This window comes from Pseudorasbora parva, chromosome 25, assembly GCF_024679245.1.
Source record: "Pseudorasbora parva isolate DD20220531a chromosome 25, ASM2467924v1, whole genome shotgun sequence".
In the NCBI taxonomy this organism is placed as follows: domain Eukaryota; kingdom Metazoa; phylum Chordata; class Actinopteri; order Cypriniformes; family Gobionidae; genus Pseudorasbora; species Pseudorasbora parva.
The window spans coordinates 33,863,323-33,885,196 of NC_090196.1; the positions used below are offsets into that span (position 1 = coordinate 33,863,323).

The 21,874-nt window shown below is 39.4% G+C and overlaps 1 protein-coding gene across 5 annotated transcripts in view; it reads left to right on the forward strand.

Annotated features, from left to right (window-relative positions):
* Nucleotides 1-21,874, forward strand: part of znf609a (zinc finger protein 609a) — a 197,713-nt gene that overhangs the window by 136,786 nt on the left and 39,053 nt on the right. For all 5 annotated transcript variants that reach the window (XM_067436939.1, XM_067436940.1, XM_067436941.1 and 2 more), the window contains one exon: nt 1,951-2,176. In XM_067436939.1, coding sequence (XP_067293040.1) covers nt 1,951-2,176 — 226 coding nt within the window. The remainder of the gene's footprint in view (nt 1-1,950; nt 2,177-21,874) is intronic.

Consider the following 21,874-nt stretch of genomic DNA (forward strand, 5'->3'; position numbering starts at 1 on the left):
AAACTGCATAAAACTCATTAGTAAAGGCTTGTACTAAAAGTGGATAAAAGCAAGAAGACAACATAATTTATAACCGTAATTAAACTAAACTATACCTGTTCTATCTCCATGCAGCATTTATTCTCTGGCTCTGTAGGCATTATTGCCCAAGTCCGGTTTGAGCTAGTTTTTAACACGTTGCTCTTGTTGTTTTGTGTGCTCTTGTAGCTCCGCCCTCTTCTTGCAGCAGCAGCTCATTTGCATTTAAAGGGACATACACAAAAACTGAAAATTTGGCAATTTTAGCTTGCTATAATAATTAACCAGTAGTTTGAGCCAAAACTTCACATACAAACCCATCAGAGACGTATTTACATCTTGTAAAAAGCGGCCCTTGTTCTTTCTGTGGTGAGATCTGCTGCCGGATCTATAGCAGGCGTTGTTTGGTCAGAAAGTCAGCCGGACCCTTGAGCCCAAATTGATTCTCCAGCGAACCCAAGAGAGATTCAGAGTAATTACTGTGGAGTAGTTTATGGTTTGTTTTGTATGAAACTGACACATTTATCTCCGAGCTTTAGCTTTTAATTCTTTGTCACCCACCAAAAAGCTTTAATTCAATTCAACAAAAGCCCATAATTAGATGTATCAAACCGGCTCATGTGTCTAGTGCTGAATTTGTTTGTGAAAGCGAATGGCATGAAGCGTTGATTATGAACCCGTGCTCTTAAGCGTCGTTGGCCTTGAGTAATAATCACAGAGCGCTAATGGCTCTTGGCATTAAGGTTAAATCAGCCCAGGCTCTCTGCACTGTGCTCACACACACACACACACACACACACACACACACACACACACACACACACACACACACACACACACACACTTGCCAGGTTGATAATTGCTATAATTGACCTCAGAGGTTTGACATTGAGCGTAATGTCAGCTTGCGCTTTCATAGCTGTCGGTTTACACTCACTGTAATAGTGTTACTCAGCCTTGTTTTATTCCTTTTCCCTTATATGCAATTAATTATTATTGATGAAATACAGATTGACGTTTCATAGCCTACAAACGTCCTAATACTGCGATCATTTAATTTAATAACTAGAATAAAATTTAGATAATGCACATCAGTAGTCTTATAAAATATTGTTTATTTGTGACAAAATATTGTTGTTATTATAAAAAGTATGTATATATATATAATATTGTATGTACAATAAAAAGTAACACATTCTTACATTAACAATCAAATGAAGAAATGTATATATTTATTACAAATAAGCCTAATTAATTTGTTTTATTTATACATTAATATTTTATTTAAATATAGGCCTACAAATGTCCTAAAACTTGGTAGTTAAAAAAAAAGAAACTATATAAAATATGATATTTTATGTACAATATTTAATAACCAATTACTGCATTAAAGGGTTAGTTCAGCCTAAAATGAAATGTCTGTCATTAACTCCTCTCCCTAATGTCGCTCCACACCCGTAAGACCTCCGTTCATCTTCACACACAGTTTAAGATATTTTATATTTAGTCCGAGAGCGTATGCAAGTGTATGCACACTATACTGTCCATGTCCAGAAAGGGAATAAAAACATCATCACAGTAGTCCATATGAGACATCAGTGGGTTAATTAGAGTCTCCTGAAGCAGAGAAAATACATTTGGGTCCAAAAATAACAAAAACTACGACTTTATTCAGCATTGGCTTCTCTTCCGCATTTGTGTTCAATCCTCAAATAAAGATTCAAACGGTTATGAATCAGCGAATTGATTCATGATTCGGATCGCCAATGTCACGTGATTTCAGCAGATTGACACGCGATCCGAATCAATACGCTGGAGGTTGCCGCTTGGGTATCGCACAGTCTTTAATGCTGTACAAACTGTGTTTGGATTCGGTCGTATAATGTGTTGTCATCTCTCACTAACCAAATCTCTTGTGAAATGTCCCCACAGATGGAGTCTCCTGTGTCCACGCCGGCTCCACCGCCGCTCCATCTCCTCGCTCCCATCGGAAGCAGTGAAATATCCTCCTCGTGTGAGCAGATTATGGTTCGCACGCGCTCTGTGGCCGCCAATACGTCTGATGTTTCTCTGGCCACAGAGCCAGAATGTCTGGGTCCCTGCGAACCAGGAACCAGCGTCAATCTGGAGGGCATCGTCTGGCAGGAAACTGAGGACGGTAAGGGCCGGATGTTACAAGCTGTCAGATTAACATTTAATCACTGTTAGAGTTAAAGCTACACTGTGTAACTCTTTTTAGTTTATTCTTAGCTAAAAACACTTATACTCATGCTCATTAATGTATATTTACTTCTTTCAAGTAATAAAGTATTCTGGTAAGTTTATAATATGCCATAAAAACACATACGGGTGAGGGGTTCGAATGCCGGTCGCCATGTTGCCCCTCCATCTTGAAAGTACAGTAGCCACAGAGGGACATACCCGTAAATTCAAGCTTCACCATTCGTGTTTTAACACTCGATGGCACCGTGTCGAATGTGAAGAGGGGGATTGCTTGAGACTGATATATACTGATAAATTAAATAACTGCAAATTATAATAGTTTTCTAAAGTAACCTCATCACTTGAAGGAGCACTCATGGGCGAGGTCGAACTGGAAGCCGTGTTAATCTTAGACTAAATCGGCCACCGTAGGAGTTACAACTACAACTTTTTTTTTTAATTGTCACTAGGGCTGCACGATTTGGGGAAAATATATAATTGCGATTATTCTGGGTAAAATTGCGATTATGATTTAAAATGTTATTATTTTTATTTTTTACAAATGAAAAGTGTGTGTATATAACATTTTGTGTTTTTATATTAATGTGACTAATAATTATTATTATGATTATTATTACTGCAAAAAATATTTTTAAAAATAAGAAATATTACCATTACAATAAAATTTTCATAATTACAAATAAAAAGAGTATGTCAGAATAAATATAACAATATAATACTAATACTAATTATTATTATTATTATTTTTGTAATATTTTACAGAAAACTTATTTTATAAAAAAAAATAAAAAACTGCTGGGTTACCTATTAATATGCAGACAGCCTATGACTAAAAAATATGAAATTTTATAAAAATTTGTTTAAAAAAGTCTTTAATATGAAATATGAACCTCTTGTGCATCCACTGTGGGGGAATAAAACTCCTGTACACTGAAAAAAAACATGGATTGTCCAACAAATTAATAATTTTTTAAGTTTATTAAGTTTTAAAATGTATTATTATTTTCTTATTATTGATTACCCAAAAGTTTTTAATTCATACTGAAAGCCAGAGGGCGCCCTCGAGCGGAAACGCCACATTCGCCTCAGAGAAGTAATGACGTTAGTTTTCAGGAAACCCCTGATGTGGAGCTCACGCTGTCAACAGAAGATAGAGACGCTTTGATTAAACATGACGACAATAAACACGACTGCAGCTAAATATGGAGTATTTGAGTTCTTCAAGCCGTCAAGGGTATTTTCATAATAATAAAGTGTATTATAATGCAGTGCTGATTGAGATAGATGCTATACAATAACGCATCGTCTGCCTCACTCTGATGAGAAGCCACATCAGCTCACACACACTCGACTGACGATATGAAGTGAGTTATTAAACGTTGTCTTTTGTTAAACAGGTTTATGAACGCTTCACTAGTTTGTGAAGATGTTTGACTCGTGTTGCTTTTTTAAACACACGTTATAAGCGACTCAAACTCGCAGTCTTTTAGACGGAGCAGCGTTTATCACAGAGCCGCTCTTCGCTAACACACTGGGCATTTATTTATTGCATTAAAATCGCAGCCTTTGAGCTTTGATAATCGCACACATGCCAAATCGCGATTGCGGTTCGACTTCGATTAATTGTGCAGCCCTAATTGTGACTGAATTACACAGAAATTATAAAAATGAGTTTTTTGCATATTAGTGTTGTTAATTAAATTTGATTTTCATTGCTTATCAGTTCAAGCTGTGCTTCACTGTGAAATTTCCAATAAACAAACGTGTAATATTATTAGCAGCTGCACTTATAAACAATGCATAGTCATTTTTATTAATAAATGAACTTCATGATGAATGTGCCCCTGCTCTGTAATGAATGAGCCCTGCTGTATTAGATCACACTTATCCTCCAATAACGCTAGTTTTCTGTTCGGCCGACACTCAGGGCACTTATTTCTTTGATTTCTGTCGGCTAGCGAGGATGTTTAATACGTGGTTCCCCATCTGAAACAAACGCTCGCAGCATATTGTGTGAATACATAAATAGTCAAGCCTGTTTTGTGCTTGTTAGTCATCTAGAAAAGTGCACACTAGAGAGAACACGCTTATATTTGCTTTGTTTTGCTCCCTGGACACTAATTCCAGCTTGGCTTGAGCCGGCGCGGGTGACTGACAGAAACGCTGCCGTTTGCCTCATTACGCAATGCTTTTTCTCCTGTAAAACCTGATGTTTTTTATCTAGGACCTGTGCCAAACGGTTTGGATTGAAGCGTCAGGACTGACTTGCTGTTAGACATTAACCGCCTGCTTTGTGTTTGTGCCGCAAAACAAACAAAACCCAGACATTTGCTGTTTGATAAAGCTCTGTTTTCCCTTCCCTCGGTTCTCTGACGTTCATATGCGTGTTGTTTTCTGTGGAAGTGGCTGTCCAGCACTTCCCCCTGGGCGAGTTTTATATTTTATAGAATCGCGGGCGTTTATAGGCAAATTAACCTGACAGTTCAGGTTCTGTTTTAGCGGCGTCAATAACACTGGCTATTTTTTTTTTATGTTGCTATCATGCAAAATCGCTGTGACTGAAAATATCATGTGAGGTCAAAAGGTGGCGCTCAGGTTCCCATTAGCTCCAGTAATGCTAGTTCACACCACGTCAAATGCTCTCCATCTTCCCCAGCCTCTTCATATCTCCATCCGTCTCGCTGTACCTCCATCCTGATGATTCAGTGCCTCTCGCGCTGAGGCCTCATGGCACAGCCTCCATTTGTAACCATTGTATGATCATGTTTTTGGTAGCCTGGATGGCAGCCGAACTCAGCCCCGCCCACAGCCGAACTCGGCCCCGCCCACAACATCTGAGCTCGGGCAGTTCGGTCTGGACTCGATCAATAGAGGAGTAATTATAGAGGCGGGCTTTAGCCGATGACGGACAGATGATCAACAGAAACTGACCAATGAGATCATCAGGGCGGGCTTTAGCTGATGATGGACAGATGATCAACAGAAACTGACCAATGAGGTCATCAGGGCGGGCTTTAGACGATGACGGACAGATGATCAACAGAAACTGACCAATGAGATCATCAGGGCGGGCTTTAGCTGATGACGGACAGATGATCAACAGAAACTGACCAATGAGATCATCAGGGCGGGCTTTAGCTGATGACGGACAGATGATCAACAGAAACTGACCTATGAGATCATCAGGGCGGGCTTTAGCCGATGATGGACAGATGATCAACAGTAACTGACCAATGAGATCATCAGGGCGGGCTTTAGCTGATGATGGACAGATGATCAACAGAAACTGACTAATGAGATCATCAGGGCGGGCTTTAGCCGATGATGGACAGATGATCAACAGAAACTGACCAATGAGATCATCAGGGCGGGCTTTAGCCGATGATGGACAGATGATCAACAGAAACTGACTAATGAGATCATCAGGGCGGGCTTTAGCCGATGACGGACAGATGATCAACAGAAACTGACCAATGAGATCATCAGGGCGGGCTTTAGCCGATGATGGACAGATGATCAACAGAAACTGACCAATGAGATCATCAGGGCGGGCTTTAGCCGATGATGGACAGATGATCATGATCACCTCCGGAAACAAAATGTCGTTTGGGGGGTAAAATGTGTGTTATTTTGGCAAGGTTGCTGCTAAAATTGGCATTCCTGGGTCTATATATCCCATAATTGATGTCGCTTCAACCCGCGGACAACACAGTGCAGTTGAGCTCTGTTGACATTTGACAACTAACGTTATGCGTCGCTCCGCTGCTCTGATTGGTTGTCGGTCTGTCCAATCGAGGTCTTTCCTGGTTGAGTTGAAACACGCCCCATAATCACAGCCCAATGGAGCATCAGACTCATATTCTGACTAGAGCTGAGGATGACCACGGCAGGCTACTCTATTTGACCAATGCTGAGAGTAATCCAGAGGAGAGTGTGAATGCGCCTCCGGAGAGGGTCAGGGGGATGAGCAATAACAGCCAGACCAGCATGCCTTTCAGGCGGTTAGAGACGTCTCCGTTTAGATGCCCAGAGGCTCCGTGGAGAGTTGTGTAATGGATGGGCTTCTGGGTTATTGGTCCATTGCATCTGCTGTGCCTAAAATAAAACTAGTGCTGTGGTTATGAAGCTCATACAAGGCGAGAGTGTTCATATTTGCATTATGCTCTCAAAATGTGTCCGATTTGGTAATTCTTTTCAATTGGTAATAGGCTTGGGCGGTATTTAGGGGTGTAACGGATTGCAGGTGATCCGTGATCCGAACGGATGACGACCCACGGTTCAGCACGCACGTGACCCGCGGATTATTGCACTTTATAAAAAAAATAAAAATAAAAAAACATTTCTCTTTGTTTAGCGATTGCAGAGTAAAAGACCGTTTTGTTTGCCATTATTGCTTTTTTAAGTAATTTTGTTCCTTTAAACTCGATGTCGACTTTCAGTAAAGCTACACGCAGCCGTCGTTCACGTGGACAAGGCATAGTCAGTCAACAATGGCTAGCGGAGAAGCAGAAGATCTTGAAAAAAGCATCCCGCATCATTTACATCGTTTGAGAGCATTTTGGCTTCCCCATGAAGTATAATGAGGGAAGAAGGGCGGTGGACAACTGTAGCAGTATGTAGGTAACATTACTCTGGCAGCATGAGAGAGCCGTGTGAGAGTGGCAATACATCGAGCATGGCTATCTGAAGCGACACCTGCTGATGCCCATTTCACACACAGCGTAGTCTGTTTGCGGTGCGTGTTTTTTCCGTACCCATGTAAACAGATTACAGTTTTCACTGACGGACAGTTTCGGTCTGTCAGTGCGAAGTGCGCAAACTAGGGCTGGGACAACGCGTCGATGTCATCGATGACGTCGACGCAAAAAATACGTCGATGCAAAATATGCGCGTCGATTCGTCAGACTCAAAATAAAGATGGTGGTGCCGGAGAGTAGTAGCAACCATAGATATACAGAATAAAGTATATTATGTAATTAAGTATATTATTTATTATGTATATCTATGGTAGCAACACGAGTGGCTCCTCAGACTTTCAGAAGTGCAAGGCTTGCGGGTTGGCGCGCGGCGCGCACGGAGCAAGCGCTCTTAACACAGGCACGCGTGCACGCGTTTTGTTGTCACGGCTACATAATCAAATTTCTGCACACAGGAAGACAGATGTTTTGGTAATATTTGATGTATTTTAATCACAAAAACAAACGTTTGCATCAAGTGAAAGCATCGTGCACATTGGCTACCTACATAATAAGCTGTTTTAAATTTAAAATGTTCAATGTCTAATCGCGCTGATGTGACCGAGGGTATCCATCCTCTAAGTGAGCACAGTTTCATCCCAGGACTATTCCGGTTTTAAACGGAGTATTGGCGCCCGTAATGCACTCTACATGTAACTGTTTTCACTGTCATGCCGTGGGGCTGTGTGGCGTTTTTCTCTGCCTCTGCACACTAGAAGCGTGTCTGACGCGGCGCTGCTGCTGCTATTGATGCGGAGGGAAGCCCTGTTCTTAATGTTAAACATAAATAGCCTACTGATACAGCAAAGACAACGTCGGCAGCAGCCTATTGACCATATATCTATGATATTGACGGCACAGGCAGTGTGCAAACTCCAACCTGTTTACGTGGGAGCCGAAACAAAAACGGACACGCCACGCAACCGAGACGCTCACGGCACGCTTCAGTGTCCCCGGATTTGATTAACCAACTTGTTGATATTTAATCGATGGGCATAGCCTGTAGGATGAGTTGCATACATAGAAAAATCGTATATTGTGTTTCTTTGTTGTTGGTTTATACTTAGCTATTTATTTATTTGTGTGTGTGTGTGTGTGTGTGTGCACTTTATGATTTTATTGAATGCATTGTTCTTGTATAGCCTTTTACTTTGGAATTTTAAAAGCAATAAACATATATTGGAATGTTAATTGATTAGTTTTTTTCATTCAGATAATTAAATCAACATGTATAAATTGCTATTAGGCAATTAATGGGGAGATAATCGAATCGAATCGTAACCGAATCGGACAGAAAAATTAATCGTTAGATTAATCGATGCATCAAAAAAATAATCGCTAGATTAATCGTTTAAAAAATAATTGTTTATCCCAGCCCTAGCGCGAACGTTTCCGCACTGAGTCTATTTTTTCTGTGCTGGACACGCTGAAGTAAAGTGATAGCGCACTGTCTGTGTTAAAACAAAAATGTATTGATGCGAAATTCTAGTCCTTCCCCCACAGATGCATATAATGTAAAGTGTACTCTGTTTCAAAGTCAACACATGGCTTTTTGCCTCAGGTAAAGCAAGGAAAATGCATTTAGCTTTAGGTAAACAGTGAAATAATGGAGAGCACTCCTTTCTTGGAGGTTTAAATGCAGTGTGATTCAACATAATTTCTATTAAACAGTGTAGGCCAAGAAAGAGAATTGCAATGATGACAAGTGTTCAGTACCAACTTTTGGATTTTAAATACAAATATTTAAATTTGTGATCCGTTACACCACTAGCATTATCTAAATTTTGATACCGTCAAACCTCCTCCCTGTTTTACCTTGGTAAACATTATTACCGTGATTGAGTATAAAATGATGACATAAGGCTCAGACAGTGTCACCAAACTGTTGGCTTGTGCCTAAACCGTTCAGAAACGGATTAGCAAACACTAATACTGAAGCAATAACAAAATAATATCACTTTACCGCTTTAATATCTGATGTGTTTTATTAGACACTATTTGGATCAGTGAGTGTGTTTTCATGCACATCATTAAGCAATAACTCAGAAATATCAGCTTATTGAAATAACCAGTTTTCACTGTTTACATGCAAACCAGTAAACTGACAACTAGGCATGTGCCGATATCAATTTTTCATGTTGCGATTAATTGATGAAGTTTTATCACGATATACGATATTATCACGATATTGAAATAAGTTGCAAAAAAAAGTGTTGCCAAAGCATAACAGCTTTAAGAACTATTTTTGTAAGAACAAAAATAACTGAATGTTTAAATACAATAATGCACCAAAAATATATACAGCTCTGGAAAAAAATTAAGAGACCTCTCTTGAGAAATCAATGTTATGTGGTCTCTTAATATTTTTCAGAGCTGTTAAAGTACAATTTTCAAACAGATTAAATTGCAAAAGAATTAGGCTATAAAGAACAACAGGTAGGCTTACACATTACAATAAGGGCTCATTAGTTAATGCATTCACTAAGATTGAGCAATAGCTACATTTGGTACAGAAAGTATGTTTTGTTAACGTTAGTTAAGAAATACTGATCATTGTTAGTTTTATCTTAGGTCCATTAAAAAAGTTATTTTGATTTTAATGTTATTAAAAAGTAACTAAGAAATTAACATAGAATGATTAATTCTTTATAAGTATTTTTCATTGTCAGTTTGATAATAATGAATTAACATGTTAACTAATGAAGTCACATGTCTCAAAGTTATACTGAACAATAACAAATAATCAGAACAGTTCTAATCATTAGGGCATGTTGTAGTCCAGATTAAAACATAAAAATGTTTAAGTTTGAAAATAAATAGCCTATTAAGTCTTTAAGTATTAAGTATTTGGTGCTGTGATGAACAACATTGAGATTACAAAAACGAATGGCTGTTTTAAAAACTACACGCGGTTTTTGTTTGTTTGCTGGTTTCCGGGGTAACCGGCTGCATTCTGCAGTTCATCAGCGCCCTCTGCTGTCACTGAGCGGCACTTCAGCAGCGCGTCTCCTTCACCGGTTCATCAGCGCCCTCTGCTGTCACTGAGCGGCACTTCAGCAGCGCGTCTCCTTCACCGGTTCATCAGCGCCCTCTGCTGTCACTGAGCGGCACTTCAGCAGCGCGTCTCCTTCACCGGTTCAGTCATGTGCAAACGCACGTTGGGCTTGTTTATATCTGAGCGCGTCCCTTTGGCAGAATACAGCGGTGTTGAGCATTTATACGGTTAATAGGCAAAGTATTCTTGAGTGCATTGTAAAAAAATTATAAATTGTTAATAAATTATTATTTACGATATTTTAAAGTGCCCACGATAACAATATCGTGCATATTCATTATCGTGATAAATCGCATTATCGAAAATCGGCACATGTCTACTGACAACACAAGTAAAACACGTTTACATGACCGCTTATTATACATAATCGGCTTATGAACGTGTATGTAAACGCTCTCAATGATGGACAGAAACTAATGATTGTTCTCCAGCTCAACACAGTTAGTCTTATTGTTTAAATCCGCTGTTCTTGATTTACCGAGAGTACCACTAATATCAATATAGCTCACTGCAGAGCGGGATGATTCTGGATACATTGATTTTTTGGTTTAAAATTGAGATTGAAAAACATAGTCGTTCATTTTTTCAATTTAGTCACTTTTGGAGAAAGTCTTTGTTTAGTTTCGACTTCTCCCAGTAATGTTAGCCTAGTCTTTACTGTTATTTCAGAGGACTCGAGCGCTGATGGTGCAAGCAATCCTAATGGAGTAGCTGTTTATTTTCATTTAGTTCTCATTAATGATATCTCATTCAGCAAGAATCAGTAATGGCTTTTTGTGGTGAATGTTTCAGAATTAAAATTGACAGCTCTCGTAGATCTTAGTATTAGCATTCAGAATAAATCACACCGGCTTATAGAAATTTATGCGCACAGCCGGCTAGTTTTTCTGCATCACTGGCACATTAATTATTCCTGCATATGCATGTGATTCTCGTCCAGAATGTTGTGTTCTGTTGAACTAAAGTCATGTTCAATTGCACCTAAAGGCTGACCCTCCTCTTTGCTGTGTAATTTGACTACCAAATGCTGACCTTTGGGACTGCAGTGTTTACAGAGGAGCGTGTGGATCAAAGATCACCTCCTCCTGGGCTGTCAGCATGAGGAGATGGACCTGGCAACCCAAACCCTCCTCTATCAGGCAGTGACAGCTTCTCAAAACCAGAGCGAATAATGGGGAGTTCACGGAAAGGAGAGAAAATAAAGAGTGAGCAAGAAGCTCAGAGAAAGTGACGTTTTGCAAGACACACGTCTACGCCAAGAGCCTCGTCTCTTGCCGACCCCACCTGCTGACTCTCTGAAATGTCAGCCTCAAATCTTCCAGAGCTTTATGGCTCCTGTAGTTCCTCTCCGGAAAAACATCCCTGTGGTGGGCTGGCACGACGTTAGCTTGGCTTTGGCGAAACTACCGAAGTCTTTGCCAGGCCAGAGTTGGTCTGATTCCTGAGTCCGGGTGGCAAACCTCTACACGCGCATTCTGTCCTTAGTGCCGATATCTTCGAGCAAGTTCTCTCTTTTTATTGGGTGGCAGCCATAACAGTCTTGAACACATGATGTGTTCAAATAAGCCTTGACCACAAAACTGTCTTTTCCAGAAATAAAAAGAGAATATAAACAGGGCTCAAGACTGAAAGGTTCTTAAAAATAGAAATTTGCGAAGGATATTTTTGCTGAGTTCGCCCGCGTGCCTTTTTACCGCCACCGAGTGGTATTTTTAGCGAGTTAGCCGGCCACGTCTTTTGTTGTGTTTACCTTAAAAAAACTCACTGAGCATGTGCATCAAAATACGAGCATAGACAGATCAGCTTTCTGTGTCAGCGTCGAAAATACGTTTTGGTCCAAAAATAACAAAAACTACGACTTTATTCAGCATTGGCTTCTCTTCTGGGTTTGTGTTCAATCCTCAAATAAAGATTCAAACGGTTATGAGTCAGCGAATTGATTCATGATTCGGATCGCCAATGTCACCAGGGTTTTTCCTGGGTCCGAAATGGTCTTCGGCGGTGGCTGACCAGTCATGGTCATCCACACACACACGCATGCACGCACACACACACCCCAACAGTAAAAGTACCTACCCGCGTGATCTGTGAGCCCAATACTGACAATAAATGTAAAATGAATGCAAACAATTTTTTTGGCTTTTTGTTGCTCATCTAATTTTGATATCTCATTATGTATGTCCTGATGTTTGTTTCTTTAGTTCCTCATTTTTGCACAGTTTGCATAGTTTACCGATTCATTATTTTGGCAACAATTATTAAAAAGCAGGATTAAAAATGTAATAACAAATAGTCTAATTCTCTGCCATAAACAATTTAACTTGCGTTGTTCTGCTTTCACCTTATTCCATTCTAAACAAATTTTTTTGTGGTAATTTACTACACATTATCAATATAAATACTCAAAATAAATACATGAAAATACTGTGCGTTATTAAGACTAATTCGTACTAACCCCTCTTGTTTAATGGGGTAAGCACACTTCATTCTCATTTCAGAGTTGTTGTGAGTAAATGATTACACACCGATTCGTGAGTTCAGTGCCTGACAGATCAGTTCATTAAAATGAATCGGTTCAAATGAGTCATTAGTTCGCGAATCGGACAAAAGCGGACACGTTATGTGTGAACCCAGACTCTTAAAACAACGCAAAAGATTGATCACAGAAAACACTTCATAAGGATATTTTTCTGTTTATTTGAAAGTATGGTTCATGACAGCTGCGTGTGCAAAACGTCTGTTAAAAGAGGTGCGAATTTTGAGCACAAATCACATCCAGCGGTAATTCAGGGAAAATATTGTGCAAACGTGCCACGTGGCGCACGGATTCAGTCTTCAGACCTTTTACCATTTTGTCAGTTCTGTTGATTTTGATTGATATGCGCGAGTGAGAGAGAGAGAACGGTGATGGTTTTGAGGACAGAGAGAGCGCGCGGCTGAGTTAACGAGGGCAGAGTCACGCGCATTAGTAATCTACATCAATTTATAAATCACAATAACTCATCAAATAAGGCTTTGGCGGGACAAAAATTTGCTTTGGCAGCCGCCAAAAAATGTTCAATGTAGGAAAAACCCTGGTCACGTGATTTCAGCAGTTTGACACGTGATCCGAATCATGAATCAATCCGCTGATTCATAACCGTTTGAATCTTTATTTGAGGATTGAACACAAACCCAGAAGAGAAGCCAATGCTGAATAAAGTCGTAGTTTTTGTTATTTTTGGACCCAAATGTATTTTCTCTGCTTCAAGAGACTCTAATTAACCCACTGATGTCTCATATGGACTACTGTGATGATGTTTTTATTCCCTTTCTGGACATGGACAGTATAGTGTGCATACACTTGCATACGCTCTCGGACTAAATATAAAATATCTTAAACTGTGTGTGAAGATGAACGGAGGTCTTACGGGTGTGGAGCGACATTAGGGAGAGGAGTTAATGACAGACATTTAATGTGTCTGGCCGGGCCAGGCTCGGACACAGTTCCTGAGCTCGGGCTTGATTTTTTTTTGGGCCCAATCTAAGCTCTAGACATGAGAGCGATGGAAAGCGACAGAGCTGCGCCAATGAATGAACATCTAAAGAAAGATAAACCACAACAGATAAACATGACAGCTGTGTGGACGCCAGCTAATCGCTAACATTTCTCGTATTTAATTGATACTGAGATGGATTCTTATCCTTAATATCTTTTAATCTTTGCTGTTTTCTGTTATTGCCTGAACTTCACGTTATTTGTAGCGCAGCCATCCATAATCATAGGAAGAATTGTACTTAACTGTCACCTTTTAATATGTTTGTTAATTTAATCACGAAATACAAGCAATAAATGTGGTTTTGTCACTCTCTAATGTGTCCTGACAGATTGATCAGCATTTCCACCTGGGAAAGAGCTTGTGCATCATATCATGAAACGTCAAAGTTACCTCAGAAAACTCAATGCTCATAGTACACACCGCAAGTCCTAATGCTCAATTCTGATTTTTGTTTCAGATCTGATTTTTTTTGTTTGGCTGTTCACATTACCTTTTAAAATGTGGCCTAAATCTGAGTCCAGTGTGAACTGTTTGAGGTTTCAAACTAACCCGCATGTGCAGAAGAACAATATCAATGACATCAGACGCAGCACGCTGTTGCACTAAAGTTCGGGAGGTTATAGAGGAAGTAAGCAAAACATTTTGCGTAATGGAAGCCATAACATTAATGAGCATGAGCTGAAGAGGAGAAGAACGAAAAGAAAGAGAGCAATTGGTTAATTTGTCCTTTTGTCTCCTTCCTTTGGCACTGAAGCCACGTTCTTCTGTGTCCCCGTTCTTCTATTTCGTGTGCTATTATAAAAACAGAACGGTTACGGTAGGATCCTTCTAGCGTAGCTTTAATTAAGTATCTCCCCATATACTAATCAGGTCTAACACCTCCCTCCCCCTCCACTGACTCGCTCCATCGCTGTTCTCCATATCTAGCCAAGTTTTTATGTTACTATCTGATGTGTCTAGGGCTAACTCGCCGGTGCATAATTGTGACAAATGTCGATATAGATTGACGTAAAAGTCACATCAAATCTGCCTTGGTTGTTCACACTGCAGCCGCTTTGGAAAAAAATCAGATCTGGGCTAGATTTGAGTGTTCACACTACCTCTGAAGAAGTCTGACCCGGTCACTTGACCCCAAAAAAAATCAGATTTGGGCCACTTTTGCCTGCAGTGTGAACAGGGCCTTAAACTCATTAGTCAGCTAGAAAAATGCATTTTGCTAGTTATATGCTAGCAAATCCTAACTAATCCTTATATTTGTACTTAACCTGTTGTCTACATAGGAATGAAAGGATCTAAAAAGGAAATTAAACACCGCCCATGTAATTGCATGTGAAGAAGAGCTGGCTTTCACTACACTATACTCATTGGCCAAGTGATGCTGACATTATTATGGTCTGTGGCACTGGCTCAGATTCTGTGTAAAAAACGATTCTTTGTGACTGTGTAGCACTCAAGTTGGAAAAGCAATTCATTTCCTACTTTAAGTGAATCTTAGTTCCCAGGACATGCACAAGATGGCGGAAAATGGTGATGCTGTAAAAGGAGAGCAGATGTGACGAACACATGACAAAATTAAACTTAAAAAATTTATTTGGCGCCTGTTTTTATCCTTTTTAACCTTAAAAGGGTGGTGTCATGTGATTTGTCTTTTTTAACTGTAGTTAGTGTGTAATGTCGCTGCTTGAGCATAAACAGTCTCTGCAAAGTTACAGCGCTGAAAGTTCAATGCAAACGGAGATATTGTCTTTTAAAGTTACGGCAGTTTATTGCCTACAAAAATGGCCGGTTTGGACTACAACGAGCTTCTTCCTGGGTCGGTGACATCATAAACCCTCGCTAGTCTCCGCAGATGTGACTTCTGCCCGTAATGGGAAGGGGCGTGGCGTTTCCATGACAACCTGTGCTTGGCACTTCAGCCAATAAAAATACAGGAAACTACATTTGGCCATCTGACCAATCTAAGACCATTGCGTTTCTCAGAGGGAGGGGCTTCATAGAAGCAGGAAGCAGACGAGCCGTTCAAAGCACAGACAGCGGTGTGGAGTAAAGGGAGAATAGAAGAAAAATACAGCGTTAAAAAAAAAGTATTAAGACATGTTATACTGCGCCGCATAAACACAATAAAGCCGAGACAAAATCCACAGAACCACCGCTTTAATAGATTTTTGTGTCTGGAGCCCTGATGAAGCAGGTCTTTAAAGGATAAATGGCGAAGGAGATAAGACAGACGTTGTTCTGGAGAACCGCCAGAGCTTTCCAAACAGTTGGAGGTTGTTTACTCTGCTGCGAGGAGGTCCTCAGAGCTGTCTGAAAGCTGTTTCTCTTGATGGCATGCTTCCATCTCTCCAACCGGCGTGGCTGTCATAAACAAGGTGGAGCTGTCCAAATCCAGAGCAGTAGTCTAGTGCCGTGGCTATTGTCCCCTTTTCCGAAAGAATGTAATGAAGACAGACACTTGACATGTGGATGTCGTCTCAGGCAAGCCGGTCTGGAAAACGCTCAAAGAGCCCTGTTGGGTTGTCATGTTTGCCCTGGAGAGTGTGGTATTCATTCCTTTTCTTAGTATCTCTTGTCTCTTTCTTTTCTCTGTCAGTCAGACGGACCTCACTGTGCCAAGCGCATTCACAATGCCAGATCTAGCCTGTCTTTTTCTCTCTCGGCCTGTGGTCAAGCTCTCGGTCTTGCTCTGCTTTTGGTTTTGTTCCACACTTCCCTTTTTGTCTCTTCCTTTTTTCCCTCAGATCTTCCATCAAAGTCTTTCTCCTCGTCGTCTAACAGCTCTTGCATTTCGCAGCGGGATCCGGCTAGCTTTCTCGCTTCCTGTCAGGGCTCGGCAGGCTGTCAATATTGGACAACAGTGATCAGCCCGTTCTCACTCGCGTCTCTCTTCTGGCTCTGATACAAAATGCAGCTGTCAGAGTACTAATGAAATTAAATAAGAGAGAGCAGATTACACCGGTTTTATTTGAATTACTTTGGTTACCTGTTCACCATAGGATTGACTTTAAGTTTCTTGTATTGGTCTATAAAACACTGCATAATCTGGCACCTCTAAACATTTCAGACTGTCTGTCACGATACGAATAAATAACTTTCATCCATTATTGTTCATTATTTCATTGTTCATTATTATTATTATTTTGCAAGCTGAATATCCCTATGAAGACACACTAGCAAGAACGAGCTCAAGGGTGTTGACTAGGTGTGTGAAGAGATAAAAATGTGACGAGATTTCTCGTAGAGTGAAAAGCTGTCCTGCGATGTCTGAGTGTGACTGTGAACTTAGTAAAGATTATGCCACCACTATGTTTACATCACATCATTTTTTAATATATAGAAATAAAAACTATTTAAATCAGTCACTTTAATTTAGGGATGTCCTGGTACCAAAATTCCAGCATTCAGTACCAATACCATAAAAAGTTTATGATTCTCGGTACAAATTTCAGTACTACAGCAAAATGTTTTTGAAAAAAACAATACATTCAATTAATTTAGTTTATTATTTTCTTTATTGATCAGGTAAAAAACAAGCAACCATCTAGACTCACCTAATAATAATAATTATAATCAGTAGTATTATTAAATTGAGATATAGCTAAATCTGCTGTACAACAGTAGCCTAATATATTTGTCAATTTCTTCAAGCTAAACCAAACATTTATTTTGACGTGTTGCCGTGATGTCCTTTTTGGTGTCTGTGCGCTTATAATATTATGACGATAGTTTTTTCAGATAAAACGGTAAATGCTCATGAAGTGACTGTCCGAGCGGCTCTGGAGGTGAAGTTTATGCATTCATGTCCTCATATGGTGACACAGCAGAGGTTTAAAGACAACGAGTGTCACATGCATAAGTAAGCCGCAAATAAAACCGCACTCATACATCATTCATTCACACGGAGATGCAGAACATGCAGGATTTATATTTAAATAGTCTTTTGCGCTTTAATATTCACAGATATTAGTATATATGAGCTATAGTATGGATCATTGTGCTTGGATAAACACGGAAGCGACTGAAAGCAGAGGCTATTTGTGGTACTGAATATACTCTTTAGTACAGGTACTACAGAAACGCTGTATCATCACTTTTTTTTTTTTTTTTTTTTTTTTCAAGTACCGAAGTACCATTACCTGTGGCATCCCTACTTCAATTGTAAACTATCGTAAACATCTGCTCTGTGTTCGACGCGTCTGAGCTGCAGGAATCACAGTTCACTTATCTTGTGACGAGCAAAAAGTGAGATAATCGACAGGACCATGGCGGAGGATTCGTGCAAAACAGCCTGATAGTAGGGATGCACGATATTAGATTTTTGCCGATATCCGATATGCCGATATTTTTCAGCTCATTTTGGCCGATGCCGATACCGATGCCGATATATGTTTATTTTTTCCCTTTGTTTGGAAACAACACCATTTTGAGCAAAAACTATTTTTTTTCATTCTGGTTTCAGATTTCTGAGGTCTCCTTAATAAAAGGATTCTTGTTGAAGATAAATAAATGTTAATAAAGTTATTTTTATGATAAGAGTATATTAAAAGCTCTGAAAATAACAATAATAAAGTCAGTAATTTTTCACCCCAGATGCAGCTGTAACCTAAATATTGTATTTTTGGATTTAACGTTTGTGCACATGAAGTGGGGGTGGCATGACATCCATTGATGCTGTCTTTTAATTCTACAATTATTGTAGAGCTCCTTGGATTATTTTTCATCATCCATTTCGTAAAATTTTATTACAGATTAATACACTGTATATAAAAGTATTTAATTTACAAGTGTCATGCTTGTGATGTATGACATCATTACTGATTTGTTTATTCAGAACAAGAAGTAACTTCAATTTATTTGTGTATTCTACTTTTCATTGTATTAGTGTAACAACAGCGCCCCCACTACATGTATAAATATATAGCGGTCTAGCTGGAGGGCACTAGGACCTGGAGGAGCTTCTGCTGCTGTGGAGGCTGCCGCACGCGCTAGAGAGTGGGGAGACGCGATTGGGCTTGTTTTGGGTTCGTTTTGTTGTGAAAACGTGGCAAATCTGCTGCTGACGGTCACGTCCTTCTGTACGTGCATTCAGAAATTCAAGGCAGCATTTAAAAACAGTCAATATAAATCACTGTACATACAATGTATTTTCTTGTTTTCACTTGAAGAATGACTGCAGTGCTGACATGGTCTCATCGCTGTAGCACTCCTTGCACACGTGAGTTATTGCAGGCGCATATCATCACGTTATCATATCGGCAAGGCATATCGGCATAATGTTTTCATATCGACCGATGCCGATTTTTATATTTTAAGCGTTTATCGGCCGATTCCGATGTCGTGCCGATAATATCGTGCATCCCAACCTGATAGTGTCTGATAAATGTCTTATTATCTAGAATGTGCACTCAGCATCGACGCTCCCTATACAGAAAGTACGTGCAGTCACAAACCGAAAGCGAAAGTAAACGCCAGCTCGCAGATTCACGCAAATTAGGCATACAATAGCCATGGCAAAGCTATCTCATGCCTGGCTGTGCAGCCGTAACCACCTCCTAGCTCTGCTCTCTGTTTGCACTTTGAATATTGAGAGTACTTTGATTATGGTTGCACATATTGTTTGGATTTAATAAGACTAAGAAAAAAAATCTTTATTTTTATGTATTCTGTTTTTATGTTCGATTAGGAGGCCACCCCGGGATTTAGTCGGAAAGAAAATATTTTGGTAAGCGGGTGAATTTTAAGCGGGACCAAAAAAAAAACTGTCCTGCGCAAACATCTACACCAGATCACATTTAGTTTTAGTAGTGTAATTATTAAAAGCGTTGGTTTATTCTTATATAGTGCATTAATAGCGGGAGAGAATCCTGCCCGCACTATATATGATGTTGAATATAATTTATAATAATGCAATGGGGGAATACTTGTGGGTCCTGATAATCATACAATAATAATAATTAAAAAGTAAAAATATAAAAACCTCTCTTTTTTATTTAGGCTTAAAATATCGAGATATATATTGTATTGTGATTTGTATCGAATCGTGAGATGGGTGTATCGTTACACCCCTAGATTATTAGTGTATTATTTATGTGTGTGTATGTGTGTTCATTTAATTTATATATCAGAGACAATTGCTTCTAAAACGCATTGAATATGAACTCCTCGAGCTTGAGGACTCTTGAGTGACTGCCTTTATCTAAGCCCATCACATTCAGTCAAACCAACATTTATTCAGACACCTCCAATATTTCTCACATTATCAGTTTATTTGCTATAGTTGTTAATAAAGTATGACAAGAACTCGGTGTGTCAGAACAAATCCATCTTGAAAATGTCAGATAACTTTGAAAGTAGGGATGCACGATATTATCGGCACGACATCGGAATCGGCCGATAAACGCTTAAAATATAAAAATCGGCATCGGTCGATATGAAAACATTATGCCGATATGATAACGTGTTGATATGCGCCTGCAATAACTCACGTGTGCAAGGAGTGCTACAGATGAGACCATGTCAGCACTGCAGTCATTCTTCAAGTGAAAACAAGAAAATACATTGCATGTACAGTGATTTATATTGACTGTTTTTAAATGCTGCCTTGAATTTCTGAATGCACGTACAGAAGGACGTGACCGTCAGCAGCAGATTTGCCACGTTTTCACAACAAAACTAGCCCAAAACAAGCCCAATCGCGTCTCCCCACTCTCTAGCGCGTGCGGCAGCCTCCACAGCAGCAGAAGCTCCTCCAGGTCCTAGTGCCCTCCAGCTAGACCGCTATATATTTATACATGTAGTGGGGGCGCTGTTGTTACACTAATACAATGAAAAGTAGAATACACAAATAAATTGAAGTTACTTCTTGTTCTGAATAAACAAATCAGTAATGATGTCATAAATCACAAGCATGACACTTGTATATTAAATACTTTTATATACAGTGTATTAATCTGTAATAAAATTTTACGAAATGGATGATGAAAAATAATCCAAGGAGCTCTACAATAATTGTAGAATTAAAAGACAGCATCAATGGACGTCATGCCACCCCCACTTCATGTGCACAAACGTTAAATCCAAAAATACAATATTTAGGTTACAGCTGCATCTGGGGTGAAAAATTACTGACTTTATTATTGTTATTTTCAGAGCTTTTAATATACTCTTATCATAAAAATAACTTTATTAACATTTATTTATCTTCAACAAGAATCCTTTTATTAAGGAGACCTCAGAAATCTGAAACCAGAATGAAAAAAATAGTTTTTGCTCAAAATGGTGTTGTTTCCAAACAAAGGGAAAAAATAAACATATATCGGCATCGGTATCGGCATCGGCCAAAATGAGCTGAAAAATATCGGCATATCGGATATCGGCAAAAATCCAATATCGTGCATCCCTAATAGAAAGGGATGTAATGGATTAAATCAACCAATCTGCTGTTAAATTTAAGAACACAATTAGATAATACCAATTCAGCTCAACCAATGACCAAGCAATGCTTCATTTTGTTCAGTCTGTGGTGTCAAAGGTCACATTAGCAATTAAAGAGAAAACACTGGAGCAAAACATGATCTGGACAAAGAGTCATTTTGGTCCCAAATCTTTATCAATTATACTAGTAGTCCAGTATATGAAGAATTATTGGGTATAATATGTCACAGTTTACTTCTCAGAGTCACAGTCTGTCGCCTTTGGCTTGGTTTGCTCAGTTGGGGACACTAATATTCAGATGTAAGTTATTGCACTAAATATCCAAATAAAATTAATTTATTAGGTCTTATTTAATTCTATAAACTATAATACTGATCTGCCAACATTGTCACTATATGATAAATTAAAATAAGCTGATAACATCACTGTTTTCTCTAAAACGACTGTACCGCCAAATCTAATTTTGTGAAGCTGCTTTGAAACAATCGTCATTGTAAAAGCGCTGTATAAATAAAGTGGATCTGACCTGACTATATTTTGCTATCCTCGCTAACATAAATGAACTATAGTGTCCTTCACACAGTAGTGAAACATTATATCTGGGGTCTAGATCATTTTTGGTTTGACGGTAGATGCCCTTTTCCACCGTTTCGGTCTATTTGACCTTCAGCCGGGGCTATGGAGAATGGGAAAGGAGGACCTCCTTCTTGCCCCCTCCCCAAACCCAGCGGGATGTAGGGACAGATAACCGGGACTATGCCTGCTCATTAATGAACCTCATGCGAGAGGAATTAGACGGGTGACCCAGGCGGTGAGGGCCCCTTTGTTTCCCCCACTTCTTTTTTTGGGGGGCTTGTCAGCCCTTTGTT